Source organism: Sinohyriopsis cumingii, chromosome 10 (assembly GCF_028554795.1).
Source record: "Sinohyriopsis cumingii isolate HCF-2022 chromosome 10, ASM2855479v2, whole genome shotgun sequence".
NCBI lineage: Eukaryota > Metazoa > Mollusca > Bivalvia > Unionida > Unionidae > Sinohyriopsis > Sinohyriopsis cumingii.
The window spans coordinates 18,975,751-19,001,495 of record NC_142970.1 but is presented as its reverse complement, the minus strand read 5'-3'; the positions used below and the strand labels follow the sequence as shown (position 1 = coordinate 19,001,495).

General features: G+C 35.8%; 1 protein-coding gene across 1 annotated transcript; it reads left to right on the top strand.

Moving 5' to 3' along the window:
• The first annotated feature begins 81 nt into the window (after positions 1–81).
• Positions 82–22,745, top strand: LOC149789675 (uncharacterized). The gene is made up of 4 exons (XM_089971690.1): positions 82–301; positions 19,312–19,644; positions 20,798–20,893; positions 22,295–22,745. Exons 1-4 carry the CDS (start codon positions 214–216, stop codon positions 22,633–22,635), a joined length of 858 nt encoding a protein of 285 aa, XP_089827816.1. The 5' UTR covers positions 82–213; the 3' UTR covers positions 22,636–22,745.
• Positions 22,746–25,745: the final 3,000 nt, after the last annotated feature.

Here is a 25,745-nt window from a genome sequence, read left to right as displayed (position 1 = left end):
AGTACTAAACCTACGTATTTCCGTGTTATTGTCAAATACAAGTGGACATACATGTACACGTGAGACTCAACCATCCCATAGACCCGGATGTAGCTTATATCTGCTAGATACACTTGAACATCAAGTCAATAAACGACCGAAGTGTAAGAGATATATATCAGTCATTGAATATTTTTATCTGAAGAAACGTTTGGAGAGGTGGATATTGTCATTATGCCTACAATGTTGCAAGCCTTTCTTATCGTGGTTCTTGCATCCCGCTGCCACAGCTTTATACTACAAGAAGTAGATATTTTGATAGGTAAGGTATAGATGAAGTCTATTTAATACACACACACACACACACACACACACACACACACACACACACATATATATATATATATATATATATATATATATATATATATATATATATATATATATATATATATATATAAATTGTTGTCGCTATTACAGCTGCTACTGTTGTTGTAATCTGCTAGCAGTAGACGACCATCTCATCAAGGGTCAGAAGATGCACACAGAGAGAGAGAGAGAGAGAGAGAGAGAGAGACTTATGCTGCTTTACTACAGCCACCGATATTTTCAAATGAGTCACAACAAAATCAGGCAGCTTCTAATATATCATTATTTTGTATGATTCTCCCTTGACGACAAAAGTGCCTTTTCTCACTACTGTTATCCCTCTCAGCAGGAATACTTGTATGTATTATTGTAAAAATTAATAATATCACTGGGCGGCCTGGAAACCTCGAACACAGAATGTAGAACTATATACTACATTACAAATTTTGGTTTCAGAGCCACAATAGCATTTATCTTTTTAACTAAATTCTGTCCATTCAGCTTTTTGCATTGAAAACACGTTTACAGTTCTATAGACTGAAAACCTCAAGAGATTGAAAACACGTATGTAGTTCCTAAGAAAGAAAACCTGATTAAATGCTACATTGAAAACACACGTACAGTTCCAAATAACTGCAAACCTCAACCGAATCCATTTATTTCACCTCTTCTTAATAAATAAGTCAGTCAGTCAATAAATGATTTTAAAAATAAAAACAAAATCAGTCTTGGAATAGAACAAGAAACAAATTCTAAAATCATCAAAGCCATCCTGCGATGTAATTTACTGTCTTGGAAGTTTTTTGATTGACTCTAACGTTTTGCGAATTACGGTTTTACACTTTTTCAAATATCATAGAATATTTATTTACTTTGATCATCAACTGCAATGTCTTGTAGCTAGTTTTTTTGCGGTGGAGAATTTTTAGCGGGATTAGAGTGAAATCGCAAAAATAAATACCCCAAAATATAGCAATGATTTTAATCATATTTAGGCTTGTATAGATCTGCAATTGCTAAAATACCAGTGGTCAAACTTTTAAACCCAGGCTTTTTAAGATAATATTGCTAAATTGTACGGCAGCGAAAACAACCAACTGTTCTGGGGGGTACGTGAGCGAATATGTGCGATAGATCTAATAGAGTTGCTGTCAAGGAGACTGCAAAGTGGCAGATAAGATAAAATAATTCAGTATAACACATGACAGTGTTTTACACGAACGTGCAAATTCACATTATACGACTGGTTTTGTGGCTCAGTGAGCAGCAGGGAAGTTGTACAGACCCCCTGGCACAGACTAAAATAAGCCTCCCATCAAACATTTCTCCGTAGAAGCCTCAGAAAGCAGAAATAAAGCCTCCTACGAAAATTAATCGGCGAAAATCCGACCCAAAGTGCATTTTCAGACATAAAAAAAAACAGCAATTTTTGGGGGGGGGTATTGTAAAATTTATTTGTTATTGCAAATTTGGGCTGCAATTTTATGAGTAAATTTGATCAAGACCAACTCGATATCTACTACGAGGATCATGAAGATTAATCGTGACAAATCCGTGCGGTGTCGCTTGAGCGTGACTGAAGAAATTTTTAAACTTATTTATATCCATGTCGCCGTTGCACCAAGTTTGATGAATATTCCTCAGCGTGTGAGTATCAACGCCATTAAATACCGATAAAATATTACAATTATCTCTAATCACCTTTGGAATTTGCGTATATCGCTGCGTCACGTAAATCACATCGGTGTTCTTGTGTCGGCCACGCGAGAATATCCTAGCTGGGTTAGTTTGCTTATCTAGCATTACATCATCAAAAACAACAAGATTATTAGCATCACCGTCTAAACTTTCCACTGACGGAGTTTCATTGATATCCGTTATAAATTCTATTGTGCCATCTTCAGTATTATCGCTAAATTCCTTTAGTACTTGATAACATCGCTGATCATCAACGGATGGTGCAACCAAATACAACTTATCCCATTTTAGCCATCGCATTATCAAATTTAGCAACAATTGCGTTTTTCCAGAACCAGATGGTCCAATGATTATCATTCTAATCGAATTTGGTAATGCCTCGATATGTTTTACTTGCTCGCGTTTTTTTGTGGCTGAAAAATCAATTACATTCATGTTATTAGAATATTATGGATTCATATTGTGTTAAGTGTCGCACTCGAACTGCTACGCTAAATCCAATCGAAGTCGTTACGCGCAACAACAGGAATGCAATCAAAGGTGAATGTGTGGTTTGTGGAACAAGCAAATTTAGATTTGTAAAAAAAAAAGTAGAACCGGAGGAGACATTGCCGCCTCCTTAACAAATCTGCCAGGATTGCCTTGGGCGAAATATCCAGGAGAAAAGCATCTGCCAGGATACAACTATTGCGGACCTGGTACAAGACTAGATATAAGACTTAATAATAATAATCAACCAAATCCTGGTGAAGAACCAGTAAATGCTATTGATAACGCGTGCTACTATCACGATCTTGCATATCGCAGTGGAGATTTAGAACAAAGACATCTCGCTGATGTGAAGCTAATTCACGCAATAGACGCAGTACCTAATAAAAAATTCAGAGAAAAATTGGCAACTTGGTTGATAAAAGGAGCAATGAAAGGTAAATTAGTTTTAGGTGCTGGTAATTTATAATGGAGCAAATATATTATTCTCCGCGAGGATTTTGGCGAGGAAAATCAGCAATTGCCAAACTTGCCAAGGCCGCAAAAGTAAAACAATCCACCGCTGCATCATGGTTATCAAAGCAAGCGGTTTGGCAAATTTATCTTCCACCTCCTAAGAAAATACCATATGCGAGTTTTTCCGTCAGTGTACCTAACGAAGTTCATCAAGCCGATTTAATGTTTCTTCCTTACGATACCGTTAATGGAATCACATACAAATATGTTCTGACGATTGTTGATATTGCTAGTAGATACAAAGAAGCAGAACCATTATCGAATAAAACAGCAACGGAAATAGCAAATGCATTTGAGAAAATTTACTCTCGATCTCCACTAACATGGCCGAATCTTCTTCAAATTGATCCAGGACGAGAATTTCTTGGTGTTGTTACTTCATTGATGAAAAAGAATAACGTTAAAATTCGGCGTGGCATAGTTGGTGTTCATCACAATCAAGCTATCGTTGAGAGATTCAACAAAACACTAGCAGAAAGATTATTCGGATATCAATACGCGAGAGAATTTATCCAAGATAAACGATCTCACGATTGGGTAACAAGATTACCTCACGTGATTAACGCACTAAATAACGAAGTAACACGAACAATATCAATGAAGCCCGCAACTGCAATTACAAAACCAAATATACCACTAAAGCGAAGTTCCATAATTCCGCTTGTGCTAGGTAGCGTCATAGTCAGATATTTATATAAGGAAGGAGAAGCCGAGGGAGGAAGAAAAAGAGCAACTGATCCAACCTGGAGCGTTACAACACATAAAATATCAGCTGTAACAAGATCGTCAGGAAGACCAGCAATTTATTTCTTAGATTCACTAGCACCACAACGAGGATTTACCAAAGAGGAACTACAAGTAATTCCAAATGATACTCAATTACCGCCGTCGTCGTTAATGTGAAATTTAATTCTACCCAACTGAGATAATTTTCTTACTCGAGACACGGCTAGATAAACTAAATTTGACCAGGAAATTCTATCATCGACAATCCAAACTTGGCCATCTACTGTTAATCCTTGTGACGAGTGTATCGTTGCTGCATATCCAAGTTTCCATGGAGATCTTTCAGCATTTATCGCATCATTGACAAGATTAATATCAACGAAAATAATATCATTCAAAACTAATATTTTTTCTTCTCCGCATGGCAAAGTAACATTAATATTTTGTTTTCTGGTATCAGCAGGCCTATAGCACAACGGAACCTGCAACGTTGGAAATTTCTCGCAGTGAAGCTTGAATAGTATTTCCTGAATAGCATCGCGAATAATTTTCCTACTAGCAACAATCAAATGATCTGGACGCCACAAAGTTAGAAAATTATCCATCGAAGTCTCGTCAATTATTTTTCTCATCACATCACATTGAAATTTATTAGGTTGCAACCGAATCATTTTTTTAAACTCAGTCAATAAATTATCATTAGATCTATAATCAGCATCAATCTCCTCATAATAATCTACAAAATTTCTAAGCCACCTGTGAGGAGATTCACCATCAATAGGATCAGGTTGTCCATGATCGCCGCACATTATTACTGCAGTATTTTTTTCTTCTAGCCAACTCAGGAATGATTTTAGTATAACTAAATTTACTGTGCAAATTTCATCAAATATTATAATCTTGTTGATATATTTGTTTCCCATTCGAGCCGGATCCCATAATCCACCACTATATTTGAAATAACTGTGATACGTGCAAGAACTAACACCACGCTGCTTTATTTCTCGCGCTAGTCTGTGAGTTGGAGTTAACACTATCATATCAGAATTTGAAAATAAGTTTATTGCTCTTGTTGTTTTACCACTACCGCCAGGACCATTTAGGTAAACGAATTTATTTCGTGAAATCGGATCAAATGCGGATGCTGCTGTTGATACTTCATCGCATTGGTCTTTATGAAACTTATCGCAATCTTCTACATCAGCGTCTTCGCAATAATCTAGAATATCTTCGTTTTTTATTCTCCAAGTTCCCCAATCTCCATTGGCAATTAAATTTTCCAATCTACACTGATATTTCTTATCGATATAAAACGAATCCGTTGCAACTCTTACCGCGATATCAGAAAATTTATTTATCATTGACAGCAAATTGATACTCACATAAGCGAGCATCGATGATCTTAAATGAGTATACTGCGCCGATTCTCCATCGAGATAAGTTATCACTGTTCCTAATTTTTCTCCATCAATAATAATATTTTCTCTGTTGCAGAATATTCCACGCGATACTGTATCGGCAATAATAAAATCCATCTCAGCATCATTGATGAATAATCTAGCGTGTCGGTGTTTATGATCAACTGATCCTCCTTGAGTGAATTTACCAATGATTTTTCTTCCAATATCTTTCGCGTTCTCGCAGTCCGTGGGTAACCACACTTCAGTTTGTTTCCTATAGGATATAATCGCTTCACTCACCATCAGCGATAGTAACATCGATGAATCCAACATATACCTCAACAGCACTATAGGGACCCATTTGCGTTGAGATAAATGCCGACCAAACCAAATATAGCAAATCCTATGTAAATTCTCAGCAAGTTCGAACGAAGTAACATGAGCGAATCCGGTCATGACAAAATCGGGTAACGGTCCGTTAATTGCCACTCTCGTCATCTCGTTGGTTGGATGGCCGAATTTAGCAAAGTAATCCGCACAATCGCCATATCCGAGGAAACTTCCAGGATAGCACGCGCTCATGACAACGGAGATCATATCTTCGAAATAATATTTGGTATTCCATAATCCTCCATGGCCATATTCGATACAGCTAAGTTGAATATCATTAAGAAACTCATTCCTTGTAGGTTTCCACGAATTTCTTTCTCTGGCGGCATGAGCGGCAACAGACGGAACAGTAAAACAATTTGTCAGCAACTGATTTGGATTTGATGAATACTTCTCCGCGATATTTTTCATCGCTTCATGCAGTATTTCATTACGGTAAATATCTCCGCGTGGCAAGATAAATTGATCGTATCTTTCTTCGCTAGAAAATAACCAAACCGATATTGGATCAGACTTGGCTAATAATTTGATATATCGGAACATTGCATCAGAATTGTCTTTTGCGCCATCCGTGGAAAATTCCACGGGATAGAATTTAATGGAGCGATCCTTCGGGAATATCATCACTGACTGAGTCCACGCATGTGAATTATGATCAACGATTTCGATTGGTGTTCCTCGAGATTTATACGGCGACGAATATAATATTTCACCCGATAGCGTTTTTACTGTGATAGGAAATTTAAGTTTCTTGCTCAACGCAGCAACATCATCAATCGATGCACCATCAGCAACTGTCTTTGCCCATAAATTAATTTTATCCAATCTCAATTGGGTCAGACCAGATCCGCGACGAGCATTTTTCATGTGCTCGATGACGCGCTCAGCAACGCAATTTATCATCGGTGATTCTTTCATCGCTGGTAAATTTTTCGCATCAGGATTATTATTCAACCGATAAATTCCATAAACTACAGCACTAGATGGATACGCTCTAGCGTAATAAGGACCATCAATTCCCAATAACAATCCTGGTTTTGAATTTTTATCAAGAACGACGTTTTTCTTACTGCCGCGTACCGGATCTCGTTTATCACGAATAATCCAAGTATCATCAGGCATTTGTGCAATAAATTTTATTCCGAAAATAAATCGCTCTTCTTTGTGTTCAGATTTTATGTGTTCGATTATCTTTTTCGCTCGCTCCAGATTCATCGTAGCATCAATGAAGTTAGTTTTCCAAGTTGACCAAACATGAATTGCTCCATCATCGAAAAATTCCTTCTTCGCACGATCAACTTCAGGAATGATATATTCTGCCTCATCAAGATCAAATAGTTCCATTATTATATTTTAGACAAATATCTAATTATAATAATGAAGCAATGTGCGTGGATAATAGTTGGATCAACAAAATCATGTGACAAATCTTGTAGAGGTGAATATTGCGGCGCTCACATATACGAAGTTCGACGAGGTAACAAAGGACCACAACGATGTTTGGTTTGCCAAGTTGGTATTCGAGGAAAGACTCGATTATGTTTCTCTTGTGGAGGAAAGAAATATCGTGAATTACGAAGATATTATGAAAAGAAATCTTCCTCAGTAATTTCTTGTGAAGAAGATTATATTAATCGTTTCAAAGCAAATTATGATTTAGAAGTATAAAATATTATATATGGAAATGAAATCAACGATTCCTGCAATGAAAATCATGAACGAGTATAAATCGCATCCAACCATCGAGGGTTATGAAGCATCTGCCGATGGAAATGTCAGACACATCAGGACAAAGAATATTGTTGGTAGTGTTAATATGAATGGATATCTCAATTTCACAATCAGCAAAAATAATAGGCGAAGAAAAACAAATTACTTCGTTCATAGATTTGTGTTCGAATGTTTCAATGGACTCATCAAGGATAATTTGGTTATAGATCATATCGATGGAAATAAACTTAATAATGAATTAACTAACCTTCGGGCTGTGACTCAAAGTGAAAATTGTTCCTTCGGTAACACTGGAAGGTATCCGAAAGATGCCAAGTCAGTTAAGTCGGTAAATCAAGAAACAAATGAAGAAATTGCATTTGTGTCGATATATGCTGCTGCGAAATTTTATGAAATTACTCCAATATCGATATGGCGAGTAGCGGAGGGAATAAACCACAGAACATTTTCCTACAATCTCGGCGAGTGGATCAGATTCTTCTATATTCCAATAATATTCGATGATGATGACGACGAAGAATAATTAAATACTACAAAATTAGTATAATGGACGAAGAAATAATAAACGATATTATGGGAGAGATTAATAGTTTGAAAAGAAAAATAGATCTCCCATCGGACCTTGATGTGAATAAAATCAGATCAGAATTCGAAACAATTATTCTAGGGAGACTCGAATATAAATATACCCTGCCGTCAGAATATAAATTAATAAAGAAAATTCAAATCGCGATGTATCAATCACTTGCGACAGTCAGCGATGATCACGTCGAGGATTTCGTTAAATTATCGACGCTGGTAGAAAAAGCTAGATTGATTTTATCCGACGCATATGAATCAAGAAAAATTACAAGTTCGCGCGTTAGACAGTTGAAAAAACTTGTTGATGAGAATAAAGCAAGAGAATCTCTGATTCCTAAAACGGTATAAATTTACAAAATAAAAAAAAAGATTAATTTTGAAAAATTCTCATGGATTTTATTTATTTTTTTCGTTTGTTTTTCCCTGGGGTACAGATTTAAAAATCAAAGACTCTCGCTCACGATTTCACCAACAAGCTGATACTTAACGTTTCTCCGCGAATATCAAGTAAATTTCCATCTTGATTTGTTAGTTTGAAATTTATTCTTGATAATAATCGATTATGACAGCGTAGGTAAAACGGATTAACCGGCTCCTTTATTATCAAGTAACCAGGAGAGACGTTAGGAGAGAATGTGTATAATACAAAACCTTGTTCCGCTTTTGATATTGCAGGATCAACATTATAACTTCCTTCTACAACATCAGCGTGAAGATAAACAGCAATCACTTCGGTTATATTAACTATCCCAGGAGAAATGTGTCTTCCTTGTCCAACTTCGTTATTATCATGCTGAAGAATCGATCTTATTTTTGCTTTGCTAACCAGCCATGCGTCATGCAATTTCGGAAATAAATCATCAATGACATCGGTGACGGATTTTCTCATTTCATCAACGTTATAGCCGGGAATTTTATAATTCGGTAGTGTTTTCTCGGTTAATCCAAATAATAACATAAATTTCTTTTTTTCTCCAGAATTCCTGATCAACCGAAAACTGCTATGATCAGCGACTGATATATCATCGATTATGGCCCGAATGAACATGCTATGATAATATTCAACATTAATCGCGAGTTGATTAAGAGTTTTAATTTGTTCGATGATAAGTTTATTGCACGGTTCTGATTCTTCTGAGATACAATCGTAAAAGATTTTTTTTAGTAAAATTAACTGTAATTTATGTTCCTGGTTAAAATCATCGATGGTTTTTTTTACCAAGATACCATCTATTGGTTTTATCTTTCTATTTTGGAAAAAATCGACAACTCCAGCGGGGGGGGACATTAGGGAAAGAGGCAGCCATGAGAATAACTTATCTTGGACGGTGAAAGCAAAAAACAGTGAATTGGCTTTGTGATTATTCATGAGAATGATGGCATCTTCGACAAGATCTTTGTGTTTGATTGTTGTTTTGTAATATCCTTCATCGGTGATAAAATCTGATTTTTTTGGTTCAGGCGGATCTAATCCCTCCTCGTGCCAGCCGGGAATAAACATCGTTGGTTTTTTTGGTTTTGCCGGATTTATCTCGGGCCAGCCTAGTACCGTCCTGATTGACGAATGGTAAATATCCACCATATATGGTGATGATACTTCAATGATCGACGATAGCGTTGGTTCATGCGCGGATATTTTTATTCCAGGATTTGCATCACCAGTAATATTCGATATTCTAGTGTTGATCTCTTTATCGATCTGCTCTATCTCATAGCTGCCAGTTGGAATACTAACGGCAAACCAATTAGGAGTTCCATCGGCGTTTTTCTTATTAGCAACAACAAGTGAATTGTTTGATAATAATTTACCGAATGATTTTGATCTGATATTAGGCCAGCTATTATAAACTCGTAACTGTATCAATGCCATTTCCCTTGCACCAATTGGAGTTGGAAAACTAATACTAAATTCTGGATTAGTTGAGCTTAGTGATATTAACGTTGTTGTCGGCGGTGTTGTGTTTGTCACTATCTGGACTAACTCTGACATTATTATTATTCATTTGTTCAATCTCAGAGTAGATACTGATCATCGAATAAAATTCTATATCGGATATAACTCCATCGTTGAGACTTTCGGAAATCAGCGATGATAATTTCGAATATGCGTCATTGATCTTAGTTAGTTTATTTTTGTACGATAATAGTTTCTCACTTGTGCACGAAGATATTTTTCTTGCAATGATATTGAGAACACCGGCTATCGTTGTTGTTGATGAAATTATTATCGTTACTACGATTGGCGCGATTGTTGTTACCACGGATAAAACAATACCCGCACCGGCGATTATTGCTGATGCGGTATAAACAACAACATCAATAGTAACTAATCTGCGTTGGTATTTCTTTATTTTTATTTGATACTCGTCTATTTGTTTTTTTAGCGAATCTTGCCATGATCGCGCAAGATTATATCGGTAATCCGATGCGGTCATTTATTAGTTATTTATCTAGCCAATTCTTAGTAAATTTTCAGCTAGTTGGAAGTTTATCTAGCTAAATTTGATTACTGGAATTTTTTCAGCTGGTTGGGGTTTCCCTATTTCGGCAACTATTGTTCCTGAAGAGATTTCATGCCATGTGGCTAAAAATTCGAAAATTACAAAATAAAACACTTGTCCCGTGGTGGTTCTATCCGGCGGTGTTAATCTGAAAGTCTCAGTATCATTTTTGTTCATAGAAATAATAAAAAATCCAGGATAATATTCACAAATGTTGTATTTGACAGACTTCACGCTAAATTTTGTTTTTCCGGCGAGAATATATATTCGATAAATACCTTGTATCGGCGCGGTAAAAGAAAAAGAATCATTTTCAGGCGTCCAGATAAGATCTTGTGCCCCCAACACAAATGACACGTGGCAGGATAAATTATCTGCCACTACTTGATCTGGTATATTAAATTTCGAAAGTTTATTAATTTTCAATTTTGATAATTTTGTGTTGATACTTAGAATTTCTTTGTCGTACAATGTCGTATCAACTTTTTCACTTATTGCTGTATTTACCTTAGCAATTTCTTCGTTGATAGATTTTACTCTCTTCTCAAGATCGTCGTGTGATGTTTTATCGACCTTTCCATTAATGATTTGACGTATCACGGAAATTTCTTCATTAATTTTGATAATATCTTCGTTGATTTTTTTTGTTTTCTCGTCAAGAAAATTATGTGATGTTTTATCAACTTTTTTTTCCATTACGGTATTTATCTTGGTAACATCTGCGAGAATACCAGTAACATCATCGCCGATTTTCTTCGTTCTTTTTAGGAGATTATCATGTGATGATTTATCAACTTTTTGATTTGCTAATACACGAACCGTTTCAACTTCCTTATTGATTTTAGTAATATCTTCGTCGATTTTCTTTGTTTTCTCGTCATGTGATGTTTTATCAACTTTTTGATTTGCTAATACACGAACCGTTTCAACTTCCTTATTGATTTTGGCGATATCTTCACCGATTTTCTTTGTTTTCTCGTCGTGTGATGATTTATCAACTTTTTGATTAGCTAATTCACGAACCGCGTTAATATCATCGTTGATGGATTTTGTTTTCTCGTCGTGTGATGTTTTATCAACTTTCTGAACAATTGCGGTATTTATCTTTGTAACATCGGCGAGAATGTTAGTAACATCCCTGGTTGTTCTTGTTAGTTTTTCACCAAGATCATTGTGTGCTGATTTATCGACTTTCTGTTGTGTTAATCCACGAACTGCTTCAATGTCCTTACTAACCTTAATAATATCATCACTGATTTTCTTTGTTTTTTCGTCGTGTGATGTTTTATCAACTTTTTGATTTACTAATCCACGAACTGCGTTAATATCCTCATCAATCTTCTTTGTTTTCTCGTCGTGTGATGTTTTATCAACTTTCTGCTGTGTTAATCCACGAACTGCTTCAATGTCCTTACTAACCTTAGTAATATCATCACTGATTTTCTTTGTTTTTTCGTCGTGTGATGTTTTATCAACTTTTTGATTTGCGATTTGACGCACCGCGTTAATATCCTCATCAATCTTCTTTGTTTTCTCGTCGTGTGATGTTTTATCAACTTTTTGATTTGCGATTTGACGCACCGCGTTAATATCCTCATCAATCTTCTTTGTTTTCTCGTCGTGTGATGATTTATCAATTTTTTGAATCGCTAATCCACGAACTGCGTTAATATCAGCAAGAATGTTAGTAACATCCCTGGTTGTTCTTGTTAGTTTTTCACCAAGATCATTGTGTGATGATTTATCAACTTTCTGTTGTGTTAATCCACGAACTGCTTCAATGTCCTTACTAACTTTAATAATATCATCACTGATGGATTTTGTTTTCTCATCATATAATGATTTATCGACTTTCTGTTGTGTTAATCCACGAACTGCTTCAATGTCCTTACTAACTTTAGTAATATCATCACTGATGGATTTTGTTTTCTCATCATATAATGATTTATCGATTTTCTGTTCACGTACTGTGTTAATATCTGCGAGAATACCAGTAACGTCCATGGTTGTTTTTGTTAGTTTTTCACTAAGATAATCGTGTGATGATTTATCGACTTTTTGATGAGTTAATCCACGAACCGTTTCAATGTCCTTGTTGATTTGATTGATATTATCATTAATGGATTTTGTTTTCTCGTCGTGTGATGATTTATCAACCTTTTCACTTATTGCAGTATTTATCTTTGTAACATCGGCAAGAATGTTAGTAACGTCCCTGGTTGTTCTTGTTAGTTTTTCACCAAGATCATCGTGTGATGTTTTATCAATTTTTTGGTGTACTAATCCGCGAACTGTTTCAATATCTTTGCTGATTTGATCAATATCATCATTGATAGATTTTGTTTTCTCGTCTTTCTGATTCATTAACACACGCATTGTTTCAATATCAGCACTAATTTTCTTTGTTTTATCGCTAAGATCGTCGTGTGATGTTTTATCAGCTTTTTGAAATGTTAGTGAACGCACCGCTTCGATATCTTTGTTTATCTTGGCAATATCATCGTTGATGGATTTTGTTTTTTCAACAAGATCATCGTAATCATCACTTCCACGTAACGATTCGATGTGTTTATTGATTTTTGCAATATCATCGCTAATTTTCTTTGTTGTCTTGCTAAGATCGTCGTATAACACTTTATCGCCTTTCTTATCCATTGTGGTTTTTATTTCAGAAACGTCAGCGATAATATTAGTAATATCTTCGTTGATCTTACTCACTTTATCGATAAGATCATCGTGCAATTCCTGATCAACTTTTTTCTTTGTTAATTGATCTGCGACGAATGAATTATCAGTTGTTTTCTTTGTATTATCATCAACTTTCTTGCTAAGTTGTTTTAAGGTTTCATCGAGTTTTTTAAGATCATTAGTTAGTTTAGTTAATTGCTTTGTAAGTTTTTCCTGATCTTCATTGTAGACTGCCTTATCCAACTTTAACAATAATGTCGCTGATAGTTCTTTATCAGATTTTTCTACATCTGCGATATTTGCCTTTGATGGTAAACTTGTGATAATATTAGTAACGTCAGTGATAGATTTTGTTACTGAATCTGATAACTGAGTAAATTGCTTGATGCGTTCGTTATATTCATCTCGGCTAATCATATCAGTTACTTTGACATTGCTAGTTTGTAATCGACCTTCGGTGTTTTGAAAAACAGCAATTTCACCAGGATTTATCTCTGCCAACGATAGAAGATTGTTAATGTCTTTCTTGGTTGCAAAATTTGATGTATCGATTTTTTTTTCTTCATCTGTTTCTTCTTTCTTTCTAAAGAGAGATCTACCGTAAATATCAACCATGATATTTATCTACGGTGTATTCAAATAAAATTTTGTGATAAGGGCGGGATGATTTTGAAATTGCATCAAGAACGTTAATTGATTCTGGACCGCATATTGGTGGATCGGTTGATGTTTGCGTTGGAAGTGTTGAATACCAAACTGGAAGTTTCAGCGAGGAAATATATTTGAAAAATTCGTTTGGTGGTGCTAGTCCATACGAATCAAAGTAAATGATTTCGCGAGGATTAATCGCGTACGCAACCCAGTGAGTGCCAGGGCCGGAATTTTTATCGAGGTTAATTATTCCTGTCTCGGTAGAGTTTGGTTTGTGCGGTAGTTGATCTCGCATGAATACTCCTCTGAAAAATCTTATTTTCTTTTTCTTTGCTTCATTGATTAAATCTAAATTCGATGATGGCGTGATGATCTTAGGCCGGATCCATACATTGGAGGTCGTCCTAGTCTCAGGCCGGATCCGCGATGGTATTTTTTTTTGCCGTATCTTCCTCCGGTAACTTTATCCAATAATTTTTTAACTCCGAATCCAGCCGTTGCTGATAACGCGCCCGTTATCAACGGAGCTAATAAAGGCAATAGGAAAGGAAGGAAGCCACCTACCTTGATCATGTCTTTCACTGCGCCAATGGAGAGAGTTACATGAACACCAGAATTCATTGATCTGGCTTTGGTAAATCGTCCGTGTTGACCTCGTGTCAGTGATAGTTTGTTAGGTCCACCGTGAATCTGATTATTTTTCAAGATTAATTTCAAACCTCTTCGCGCCGTTGTTGCTGCTTGAAGTTTTTTTATCTGACCCGGGGTCAGTGTTACGCTGACGTGTTCGTATGGCATATTAATAATCACTTTATCTAAATTTAGAATTTATCACATATTTTCTACGGGCGCGTCGATGACTCTCATTCTACCACTGATGCCTTCTAGGATCATTGTTCTATCACTAAGAATAACCGCGATGGCTCTTGCCGGTCCTCCAGTGTTAATTCTGGCTTTGAAATGAATATCGACAACCGACTGCTTTACCAAATCAAGATGTTCCAGGGAAAAGTAATAGATGGGATAGAGAGTATTAAAATCTAACTGTGATATTTGCAATCCGGTATCAATATTTTGATCGCGACCCATAAAACTTAATAATCGATGATACGCGCGTGCAGTGGAATAATTAGTAAAATTAATAGCTATTTCCTCGGATGGTTCTTGTTGACCGTTTATTCTTAATGATACGTTTGTTGCCCCAAATTGATCAAATATCATGTGACTGTGAGTTTGATCGTATCTATTTGCATTTTGAAGAACAATGAAGATATGCCTGGGCGCTGAAACACCTTGCTGTGACGCAATTCGCCAAGTATATATTCCGTTCATATTAACATCGGAGGAGTCGGTTGTTGTTGTTAGCCAGGACATGATGGATTTTCCTCCTTGATTCATGAATGATAATAATTTTTCTTCCTCGAGAATTGATGGTGTTACTGCTGGCATCCACAAAGTAATTTTAGTTAATGTTACCTTACCAACATCGCCGGCCGCACCCGCCTCTCGCCAAATGGCTCTATCATTACCCGCGGCATCTCGAATAAAGGAAATTGTATGTTTCGCTCCATAAATAACTTTCCTGAAATGCCGGCAAAATCCAAAAATGTGAGATAATGGAATTGCACAAGAGAAATTATTCTCGGCTCCAACTAACATTTTCTTTCGCGTAGCAAATCCAAGATTATAATTTTCAGTTTGATTAATTATCATATTTTCGATAGCAGCAGGGACAGGATTAGGAAGGTCGCGATTATTCGGTTGTCTAACGACAAACGGTTTAAATATCGGTGCATCAGAATTATCCTTAGCAAACATCATACTAGGACCAGCCGATCTGGTGAAATCATCCGAGTATCTTGCTAGGCCTATGATCGTTGTTGCTACATCAACATTGTCAGTGATTGATTCAATCTCTCTTCCATCAATCATGTAAGTGGCACTCTTGAATAATGCCATGATACCGTTATTGACAAATCCAACGTTAAAATTTGCATCGTAGTTGGTATTATCGGTTTTATTAAGTATCCCAACAACCTCGATATACGCCTCAGACGGAAGAAAATATCTTGTTGTATCGTGAACTTGAATTTCCTTGCGGTTAGGTGTATTTGGTTCAACTACCTCGTACGAGAAATACTGAAAATCTCGCACTGATGTGTCCCTACCTACTGGCTCGTCCATGTCAAACACTTCATTTGACACTTGTGAAAACATTATTACTAATGATATCGTCTAAAACGAAGACCATCTCCTGAAACAAAACTTGTATTTCCAAGATTTGTGTTTGCAATTTCATGCGCCAGATTTGTGTTTGCAATCTCATGAGCTAGATTTGTGTTTGCAATTTCATGTGCTATATTCGTCTTAGCAACTTCCTGCGCCAGATCATTTATTTTCTTATTTGCTGCTTCATTTATGGTTTTGCTAATTTCGGGCGGCATCTCTCTAGTGATAGGTAATCTGACTGGTCTTTTTTTACGTATTAAATTTAATATTTTACTTTTGACAGCATTAAAGCCTTTACTAGCTAAATTACTAATACCAGAAACAGCGGTCTCGCCAATCTTTCCTATTGCTTTTAATCCTAGTTGTTTGAACACGGGACCAATTTTAGGCGCTACTCGAGTAACAAGGCTTTTAACGATATCTCCAAATCCATTACCGTGAACGTATTTATATACTGGCAATCTAGAATTTACTACGCGGACCGGTGCTGGTCTGCGTTGATGTTTGTGAATAATCATATTATTTCAATTATGTTGTTTTAATCGATAAGCTCGTCAATAAGTTCCTTATAAATGCGAGAATCAATTACACCGCCGCGAAATAACCGCTGACAAATATCTGATGCTTCGTTGATTATTTCGCGAGAGTTATTTCCAGCTCGTTTTCCTTCGATTAATACTTCGAGGCGAGATACGTCATTAACAACATTGTCGGGACAAACTGAATATCCGCTTCCTGTTTTTGGTTCTGATTCAAATTCCTTTGGTTCAAATTCTTCTGATTCAAATTCTTCTGATCTAATAGATGAAGATAATAATTTTTGCGACCGATCAGTATAACTTGAGTGTTCATAATAACGTATATCATCTAAAAATCTAGAATAATCTGGATCATTAGATCTAACCGATGTGACGCCCCTGTGCACATAATATATCCACTTTATCCATTTAGCAAATGTTATATTTTTGTCCTCACCGGGTTTCATAAATTTTTTTCGTATTTCTTTATCATAATTTTCTGAAGCAAATTTTACAACATCATCCTGGTTCATTGATTTTATCATTGCGACTGCTTTATCGGTAAATTTATTGGCACCTGAATATCTTCCTCTTCTTTCTTGGGGTTGATCTCGTTCTTCTTCTTCTCGTTTTGGTTGCGCTTGTGTTTGTGCTTGTTGTAATTGATCTTGCAAAATTTGTGCTTGTGCTTGTGCTTGTGCTTGTTCTTGTGCTTGACGTGCTTGTGTTTGTTCTTGATGAATTTGATCAAGATGACCAGGAACAACTCGAGTGTGTTGCTCGATATCTCTTGTCATAGGAATAAGCCCAAGCTCTCTAAGTTCCTTATCTTCCTTTTTACTACCATATGCGACTTGTTCGATCGCTCCGGTGACTGGACTCAACAACTTTGACGATATTTCACCAATATGATGTTGCTCATCATCGTACTCACGAACTTTTTTCTTAAATAGTCGTTTTGTCGGAATAAGCTTTTTTACTGCTGCTAATTGATCTCGCGCTAATCTAGCAGATTGAGGCTCTCCAACTGTGCTAATTTTCCGACTCATCTTATTTTCAATGATATTGTTTTAATGTGAAATAAAATTAGCATTTGCAGCCCAAATTTGCAATAACAAATAAATTTTACAATACCCCCCCCCCCCAAAATTGCTGTTTTTTTTTATGTCTGAAAATGCACTTTGGGTCGGATTTTCGCCGATTAATTTTCGTAGGAGGCTTTATTTCTGCTTTCTGAGGCTTCTACGGAGAAATGTTTGATGGGAGGCTTATTTTAGTCTGTGCCAGGGGGTCTGTACAACTTCCCTGCTGCTCTCAGTGCGCGACTCGGGAAAGAACGGGTGCGGGTTCAAAATTCATTTATTGGAGTAGTCAGGGGTGGCTACTGTCGTCATCCTTGGGCAATGCACTTTACTCTAGTTGCCTCTAAAGGAAGGTGACGTTCTATAGTTTCGTATTTTGCATAGGTTATAATTTTTAAAAAAACGAATTTCCCCGGGTTTCCTCACTGGTTATACTGGTTATTTAAACTGACCTTTTACATCTTAGCTATTGTCCAAAGAATTGATATCCATTTATGTTGATGTATGATTCCTGTGTGTAATATGGGCTACAGACTTTTCAGCTTGGCCTTACTTCAGATGTGCATCTCTCAAAAGCTGCTAGCTCCGCATGGTCAGTTTTTTTCTCTTTCTGGACTTCAGTGGTAAATTGTGAAAAAAAAGATTACATTATATATATATATATATATATATATATATATATATATATATATATATATATATATATATATATATATATATATATATATGGTAATTCATTCATTGCACATTCAGAAGCTGGTCTGTCTAGTCTGGCAAATTTCGTTTCCTTATTTTAATGACTGTTAAAGATAGTGACATTTAGACTAATTCAGGCTGATTTTTGAGCAAAATGGGCAAGTTATTTTGGGTATCTGTATGCTTATATCAAAAGTACAATATCCCAAAAAATTTCATGAAAGTAACATTGAGGTATACGAACATTTTCTCCAGTGTGCAGGTTGCAAATGTAAACAACTTCACCTCACACCTGCCACTATCGCAGAAGTCATTAATATTTGTAGAGCGCACCCCACCCCCAGAGAATGTTAACATGATAACCCACCCCACTCCCAAATCAACCATAATGTCAGGATGAGACTAATGCAGTTTGTACCTACTATATCGGAAAAGGAGGGAATGAGGGGAAGTGGCACTGGAGTATAATGTTTTCCTATTTTTAATTTGAAGAAGAAAAAGCCAGGTTACTGACATTGAATTTCACTTATTCGAAAACAATTTTTACTTGTTCTGACAAATTTGGTTAGAAATCGTAGTCTTCTGATGGTCATGACGTATTAATATTGGTTTAGGAAACAAATCCTAAAAAAGCATTTTCATTTTGAAGCAGATTTGGTGCTGGTCATGGAATATATGTTCTTATGGTGGCAAAAAAGCAAATTTAATCGATGTTTAAAACATTTTCACGTGAAAACACATGTATGAAAAAATAAGTTTTGTTCACAAAAAAAAGATAAAGGAAAAAGAAATGAAAGTAACGGCTGTTTCTTCATGCTTCTCGTGTTCTGTTTTTACTTTAAAAATAAATAGCCAGGACTGTCATTACCACTTTATTCAATCATTTGCACCAATCCGAAGTTAAAAGTACGGCCAAAAAAATCTGATATTTTTTTTTTCGTTTTAAGAAACTGTTTATAGTGTATGAATATTTAAAATTCTGTAGCAAATTATAATTTTTCCAGATTTAACATGGTCACTTCACAAATCAATTATTTGCTTTCTCCCATTGGTATCACTACGACAGATATAGACGAAGTTCTGGAGACGGACCTTGTTGCGAACGCTAACAAAAAGTTTCAAGAGCCCGATATCACCATCCTCGAAGATTACCCAGATGACCTTGAACCTGAACTTGAACTTGAGAAAACAAATTGTGACGATGATGTGATCTCTGATGACTCCGATGACATGGACCCTAACTTTGCCCTTGAGATTTATGACGATGAAAAGATACATTCAACTCCTGTTGCGTTGTCAAATGGAAAGAGCGGTGAACTGTCCCTGGAAAATGTAAAACCGACGTGCAAATGTTTGCCGAGTGGAGAAACATGCACCATCAAGGTCAAATCAAAGACAGGTAACTCCAAGAGTGTAAAAGATTTTCGTGCTGGCTACCGTCACAGGCTATAAATAATACGTAAAGTCCTAATCATACAATGATTCCTTTGTAGAAGAATGTCTGTAATCGGTAAAATTAACAAACAAATCAGAACTTGTGCCAAAAGAGTGATACAAAATATCTTTGTCATAGTGCTGAAGTTGTCAACGGAAACAAAACAAAAAGGGACATTTTTATGTGTCAAATTTTATTTAAAAAAAAACAATTATTGTTAGGGAACAACAATTCTAAATTGTTGACATTTAAATCAGAGCATGACTGTAACAGTGTATATCCGATATCCTTATCAGAATATGCCCGTATCCGTCTCATGTAAACTGACTATTAGATATCCTTGTCAAAATATGTCTATATTTGTCATACTTAAACAGAGTATACGATATCCCTGTCAGAACATATTTGTATCTGCCACGCTTATACACAATATCCCTGTCAAAACATATCTGTATTAGTCAAGCTTAAACAGGGTATACGATATCCCTTTTAGAACATATCTGTATTTGTCAAGCTTAAACAGGGTATACGATATCCCTGCCGAAACATATCTGTATTAGTCAAGCTTAAACAAAGTATTCGATATCCCTGTCAGAACATATCTGTATTAGTCAAGCTTAAACAGGGTATACAATATCCCTGTCAGAATATATCTGTATTAGTCAAGCTTAAACAGGGTATACGATATCCTTGTCAGAACATATTTGTATTAGTCACTCAAGTTCTGAAAATTACAGGCTGTTTAGTTTCTAATTACTTACGAACACACCTCCCTACCTATCACCAGAGATTGAGCTACCTACATATCTAACTACCTATCTACTGACCTACACAAGTTAGTAGCCTATATTTTGGAGATTTCCAAGAACATAAGATGCATCCATTTTCTCTCTTATCTCTTCCACATGATGTGTATATTCTATATGCTTTACCAGGTAGGTAATCACACTTTTTACCAATCGTAAATTACTTTTATCCGTGTTCGTACAAATAGTGTTATACATACATACATACATACATACATACATACATACATATTTTCGACGTACATGTTTTTGTAGGCATCATGATAAATAATCGTGTAAATTTAAACTGGTTTGTTATTGATTCATTGTAGTTAACATCACGGTGAGCAGAAATGACACAACATACATTCCTCACCTAATTGTTATACTGAATTATTCTGGAGAGAGCTGGACAAAACATTTTACAGGTATGTTATGAAAAAATAGTTTACAGGTATGTTATGAAAGGTTTTAAAGGTATGTTATTTCTAAATATTTACGCTATATTCCTTTATATTTTTGTTGTCATTCTATTGCTGTTGTCTTTCTATGATGTTGTCTGATGCGAGGAATAGCATCAACAACAGATTAACAATAACTTAGATGTTACTCGTAAACATTCACCTAAGAAAAGTTTTTGTTTTGTACTGTTCTGTTTCAAAAGAAAGCTTTTATATTTATTCAGACCTGCTCCCTAAAAGAAAATACTATGTTTTGCCAGTTCAATGCAATCACATTGCTTCATTCTTACCAAATAGTTCTAAAGAGAGAACGAAGACTGCAGCTGCATTTACCAGATACATCTTCCATTTTCACGTCATAAATTACAATTGTACTCACATTCTTGACTATACCATAACCTGTTCCAAAATGTTTTGGGGTTCTCCTTGGCATACTTAGGCCTTGCAAAACCTTAATGTTTGCAACCAGTTAAAATCCCCAAGTCAAACACAAATAGGATCAAGTGTGCTATAAATCTAGAAAATGTATTCAATGATGTTGGCTGTATAGTCACATTAACATTATAGGTAATAAAACGGTGACTAAGGCAGCCAAAGCTACTTGCAGTCAATTTTTACGGAACGGAAGATTTAATATAACTTAAAACATTATACAGTTCTGTGGAATGTGGAATGAAAACTTGGGAACATTAACCCCATCAATGAAGAGTGACACATCTTATACATAGCAAATCACAGAGACGAGTTGGTATCTTGCCGCTCACGTACTGGACATACATACCTGAATCGTGCATACCTCCAGTGGAAATACCTTGCAGGTGTCACTGTACAACATGAATATGATTTATATAGCAAATATGGATCCTTATTAAATATAATAAGCCTTTCTAGATATTTTATATATATTCAAATAAATTAAGCACCTTTTCCTCTTATATCTTGTCTTGTAAAGATTTACGTTTATCTGAGAAGTTTCATTTTTCTAAAGATTATCGTTATTTACTTTACATTCTATGAACTTAACCTTTAACCTTGCCGTGTAATCAGGTGGACCATTAAACTCTAAATATGCATACAAACTATTTTGAATCATCACCAGTTTCGTAGCATTGTGATTCTTGGTAGTCAATGAATCTGCACAATTTTAGAGGTCGATAATGTGCCCAATATATATATATATATATATATATATATATATATATATATATATATATATATATATATATATATATATATATATATATATATATATATATATATATATATATATGATTGTTCCCTTTCAGATATCAAGAGTTACCAATGAGTAACAGTGATTATGGTTGTAATCTATGTGCACTCTCTTAGTCAATTTTTTATTGCTTCTAGTCATGGAAACTCCCGACGTCAGTCACACCTTTACAGGCAACGTGGAAGTCAGTGTTCAGGTGGGTTTCAAAGGATTAGGAGAGGTATGTTTGTATCTGTCCAAGCCAGTTGTTATGAAATTGGGATGTTGCAAGTTGCCAGGCTCTGAAGCGATCGACAGCGAGAACCCGGAACCGGAAGTGGATAGTGTTTTGGATATTTCACATTCCGATACGACAGAATCGGAACTTGTCAGTGGTCCGAAAACTTCGCCAGTGGATCAGAAAGTAATGGACACTGCATCACATAAGGAAGCAAAGAGTGATTCAACGCTTCGTTTTCAACCAGTAATAATTAACTGACAAATATAATAATACTATGTTAGGAATGCATTACTAGTATTAACAAGTCCATGTGTATCTCCACATTACTATACCTGGCAATAAATTCTCTTGAGGATTCATAAAATAAAGCTTTATCTTGTGATTTTAGCAACTCTGGATTTGACAAAATCTACACAAATGACAAACACACAATTCTTGAGTGTGGGTGTCGAAAATCGTAGGAAATTGAACTATACTTACTACAGTCACCTAACCCTGAACTTTACGTTCTGTAGACACCGCTACTTGCCCTATACCTACTGCGGACATCCTTTTTTACATGTACTTACTGTAGAAACCTTTCTTTGCCCAGTACATAATGCGGACACATTTATCTAACCTGTGTTTACTCCAGTCACCTTTCCCTTATCTGTAATACTGCAGGAATCTTTCCCTGACTCAATTTTACTGAAGACATGTTTCCCTTACCCATACCTACTGCATATATCTTTACCTGACCTGTACTTACTGCATTTACCTTTACCTGACCTGTGATTACTGAGGACTCCTTTACCTGACCTGTACTTACGGAGGACTCCTTTCCCATGGGTTTCTACGTCCTAGCTACTAGCATTCGATATTTTGTTTTTGATGCGATTCTGTGGACGATTCAAGGGATAAGGATTCAAGGGATAAGAATTCAATGGATAAGACTTCAAGGGATAAGGATTCAAGGGATAAGGATCTGAAAGGAATCATATCGTGATTGATAACTTAAAATGTTTCAGTCGTTTATAGTCCTTGAGGGCGGGATTATAGTAAAACTGCGACATTGAAAATATGTTTTTATTTTCTGAAAGAGATACCTCTTTTCAAACTACTAATTCACTTTCAATATGAGGGTAAAATTTGAATATGAACACTCCACTTCAAACATGAACACTCCACTTTAAATATGAACACTCCACTTCAAATATGAAGATTAAAAAGACTTGTTTTCTTTTATAACGACTGTAGCATTTTCATCCATCACTATAGCACGTGAGAGACCAAACAAACTATTTGATCGCGTTTCAGCCATCTTACCATTTTTTTTAAAAAGTTATATACTGAGCGTTACTTCTAGCTGCTCGAGACCACAAACGAGTATCTACTATGTGAGATAAAGGCTCTTTTGTTCAGTTAATTTGATGTATGTATGTATGATTTGTCTAACTGCCTCTCTTTTGTCCGTCTGTTTTTATCTCTCAGTAATAAACTCTGAGAAATAATCACACCTCATAAAGTCGTGCCATCCTATAACAATTTATTTTCGCTGTGTCATGAAATAAAGAAAGAAATATATATGACAGGCTGCATATTAAGCTCCTTTTGGTAATTTCCCAACAATTAGGTGATAATCTCTTTATATTATCCCTGATAATTCGTGTTTTTCTGCAGTATTATCTGTAATATTTTATTTTGCTAGTTGGACATTGTGTATACCAAACCTTGGGGGGGGGGGGGTATACGTGATGGATTTGATTTATCATTTGTAAGGAGTGTTCTCATTAGGACAAAGTTTACATTATTTGTAAGGAATGTTCTTGATTTGTTTCTCACTAGGAAATCTTAGAACATATGCATTAAGATTTTGATCGCTTGTCTCTTTGTAGGACGTATTAGATTATTTATTAGGAGTTTTACTATCTCTTCTGTTAGTAAGGCCTCTTGATTATATCCATCAACTTTTAATATCTCGTCTCTCATAAGCGCCCCTTAGATCATTTGTTTGCATCATCACTTGACCTCAAAAACCTCAACGATCATCTCTGAAAAAGCCAAGGCAATGCGGGTTATCGCGTTATCTGGCAGCCTGAAAGCGAGGTATGCCGTATGTAGGTGTACTAAAGATAGTGATGGTATAGTATGGTCACAGCAGTTTACAAAGGTTCAATATAAAACAAACCCAGTTGGTTATAAACAGTACTTTTAATCCTCGACAGTATTCTGTGTTACACTAAATAATGTACACGTCTTAAAAGCTGGACAAGAATTAACAGAATCCATTTGCACAAAAAAGAACACCGCTACGTGTGAGAGTTGGGGGGGGGGGGGGCGCTCACCAGTTATTATATACTTTTGAGAGAGTGACGTATATAAGGTGAAGTTGTTTGTATTTAAAACATGCACAATGGAGAGAATGTTGGCATACCTCTATGCTACATTAATGTAATATGGATGATATTTTTTTGGATATTGTTCTTTTGGAAATTATACATGATTTAAACACACTGCTAACTAAAATGACTGCTCCCTTGTGCAAAAAAATCAGCCTGAATTAGTCTAAAGTACACTATCCATAGCAGCTATTAAGATAGGAAAAATGACTTTTGCCAGACTAGACAATACCAGCATCTGAAAGTGCAAGGAATGAATTACCTAATATGTAAAATGTAAAAAAAGTTATCGGCTCTTTTTTTTTATACAATTTACCTCTGAAGTTCAGGAAGTGAAAATGACCAAGTGGAGCTAGCACTTTTTTGAAAGGTGCACATCTGGAGTAAGGCCAAGCTGTGTACTCTATAACCCACATTACACCCATCAATCATACACCAAAATAAAGGGAATTAAAGGTTCTTTGAATTATACCTAAGATATACAAAGTCTTTTTAAATAGCCAGTATAACCAGTGAGGAAAGCCGGGGAAATTCCTTTTCTTTAAAATTCTAACTATGCAAAATATGAAACTGTAGAGCGCCACCATTACTAAAACACAACCCCGTAACACAACATCCGCTTTTGGAAATTATTGGTTGCAAAAATAGCGATAAAACTTTTTTGGCAGATAAAAAAGCGTTTCATCAAAATAAACATACAAAGTCACAACATCAATTAACGTAATGGTTTGTGTAATGGGGGAGAATTGTCCCTGGTGGGTGCCCCGCCAAATTTGGTTTTCGTTATCTAGGGGTTGACCGCCCTCGATGTTATTGCCCGGTTCGAGTAAATATAGATATAAGTGGTGAACTTAAAGGTGAAATAGAGATCTGAGCAGGTATATAGAACAAACCTACACGAGCCCCCATACATGTAAACAAACAATTTAATCAATTACATAAAAACACTGTGAAAACTCATTACATCAGGAATGTACTCTGCTTTTAGAA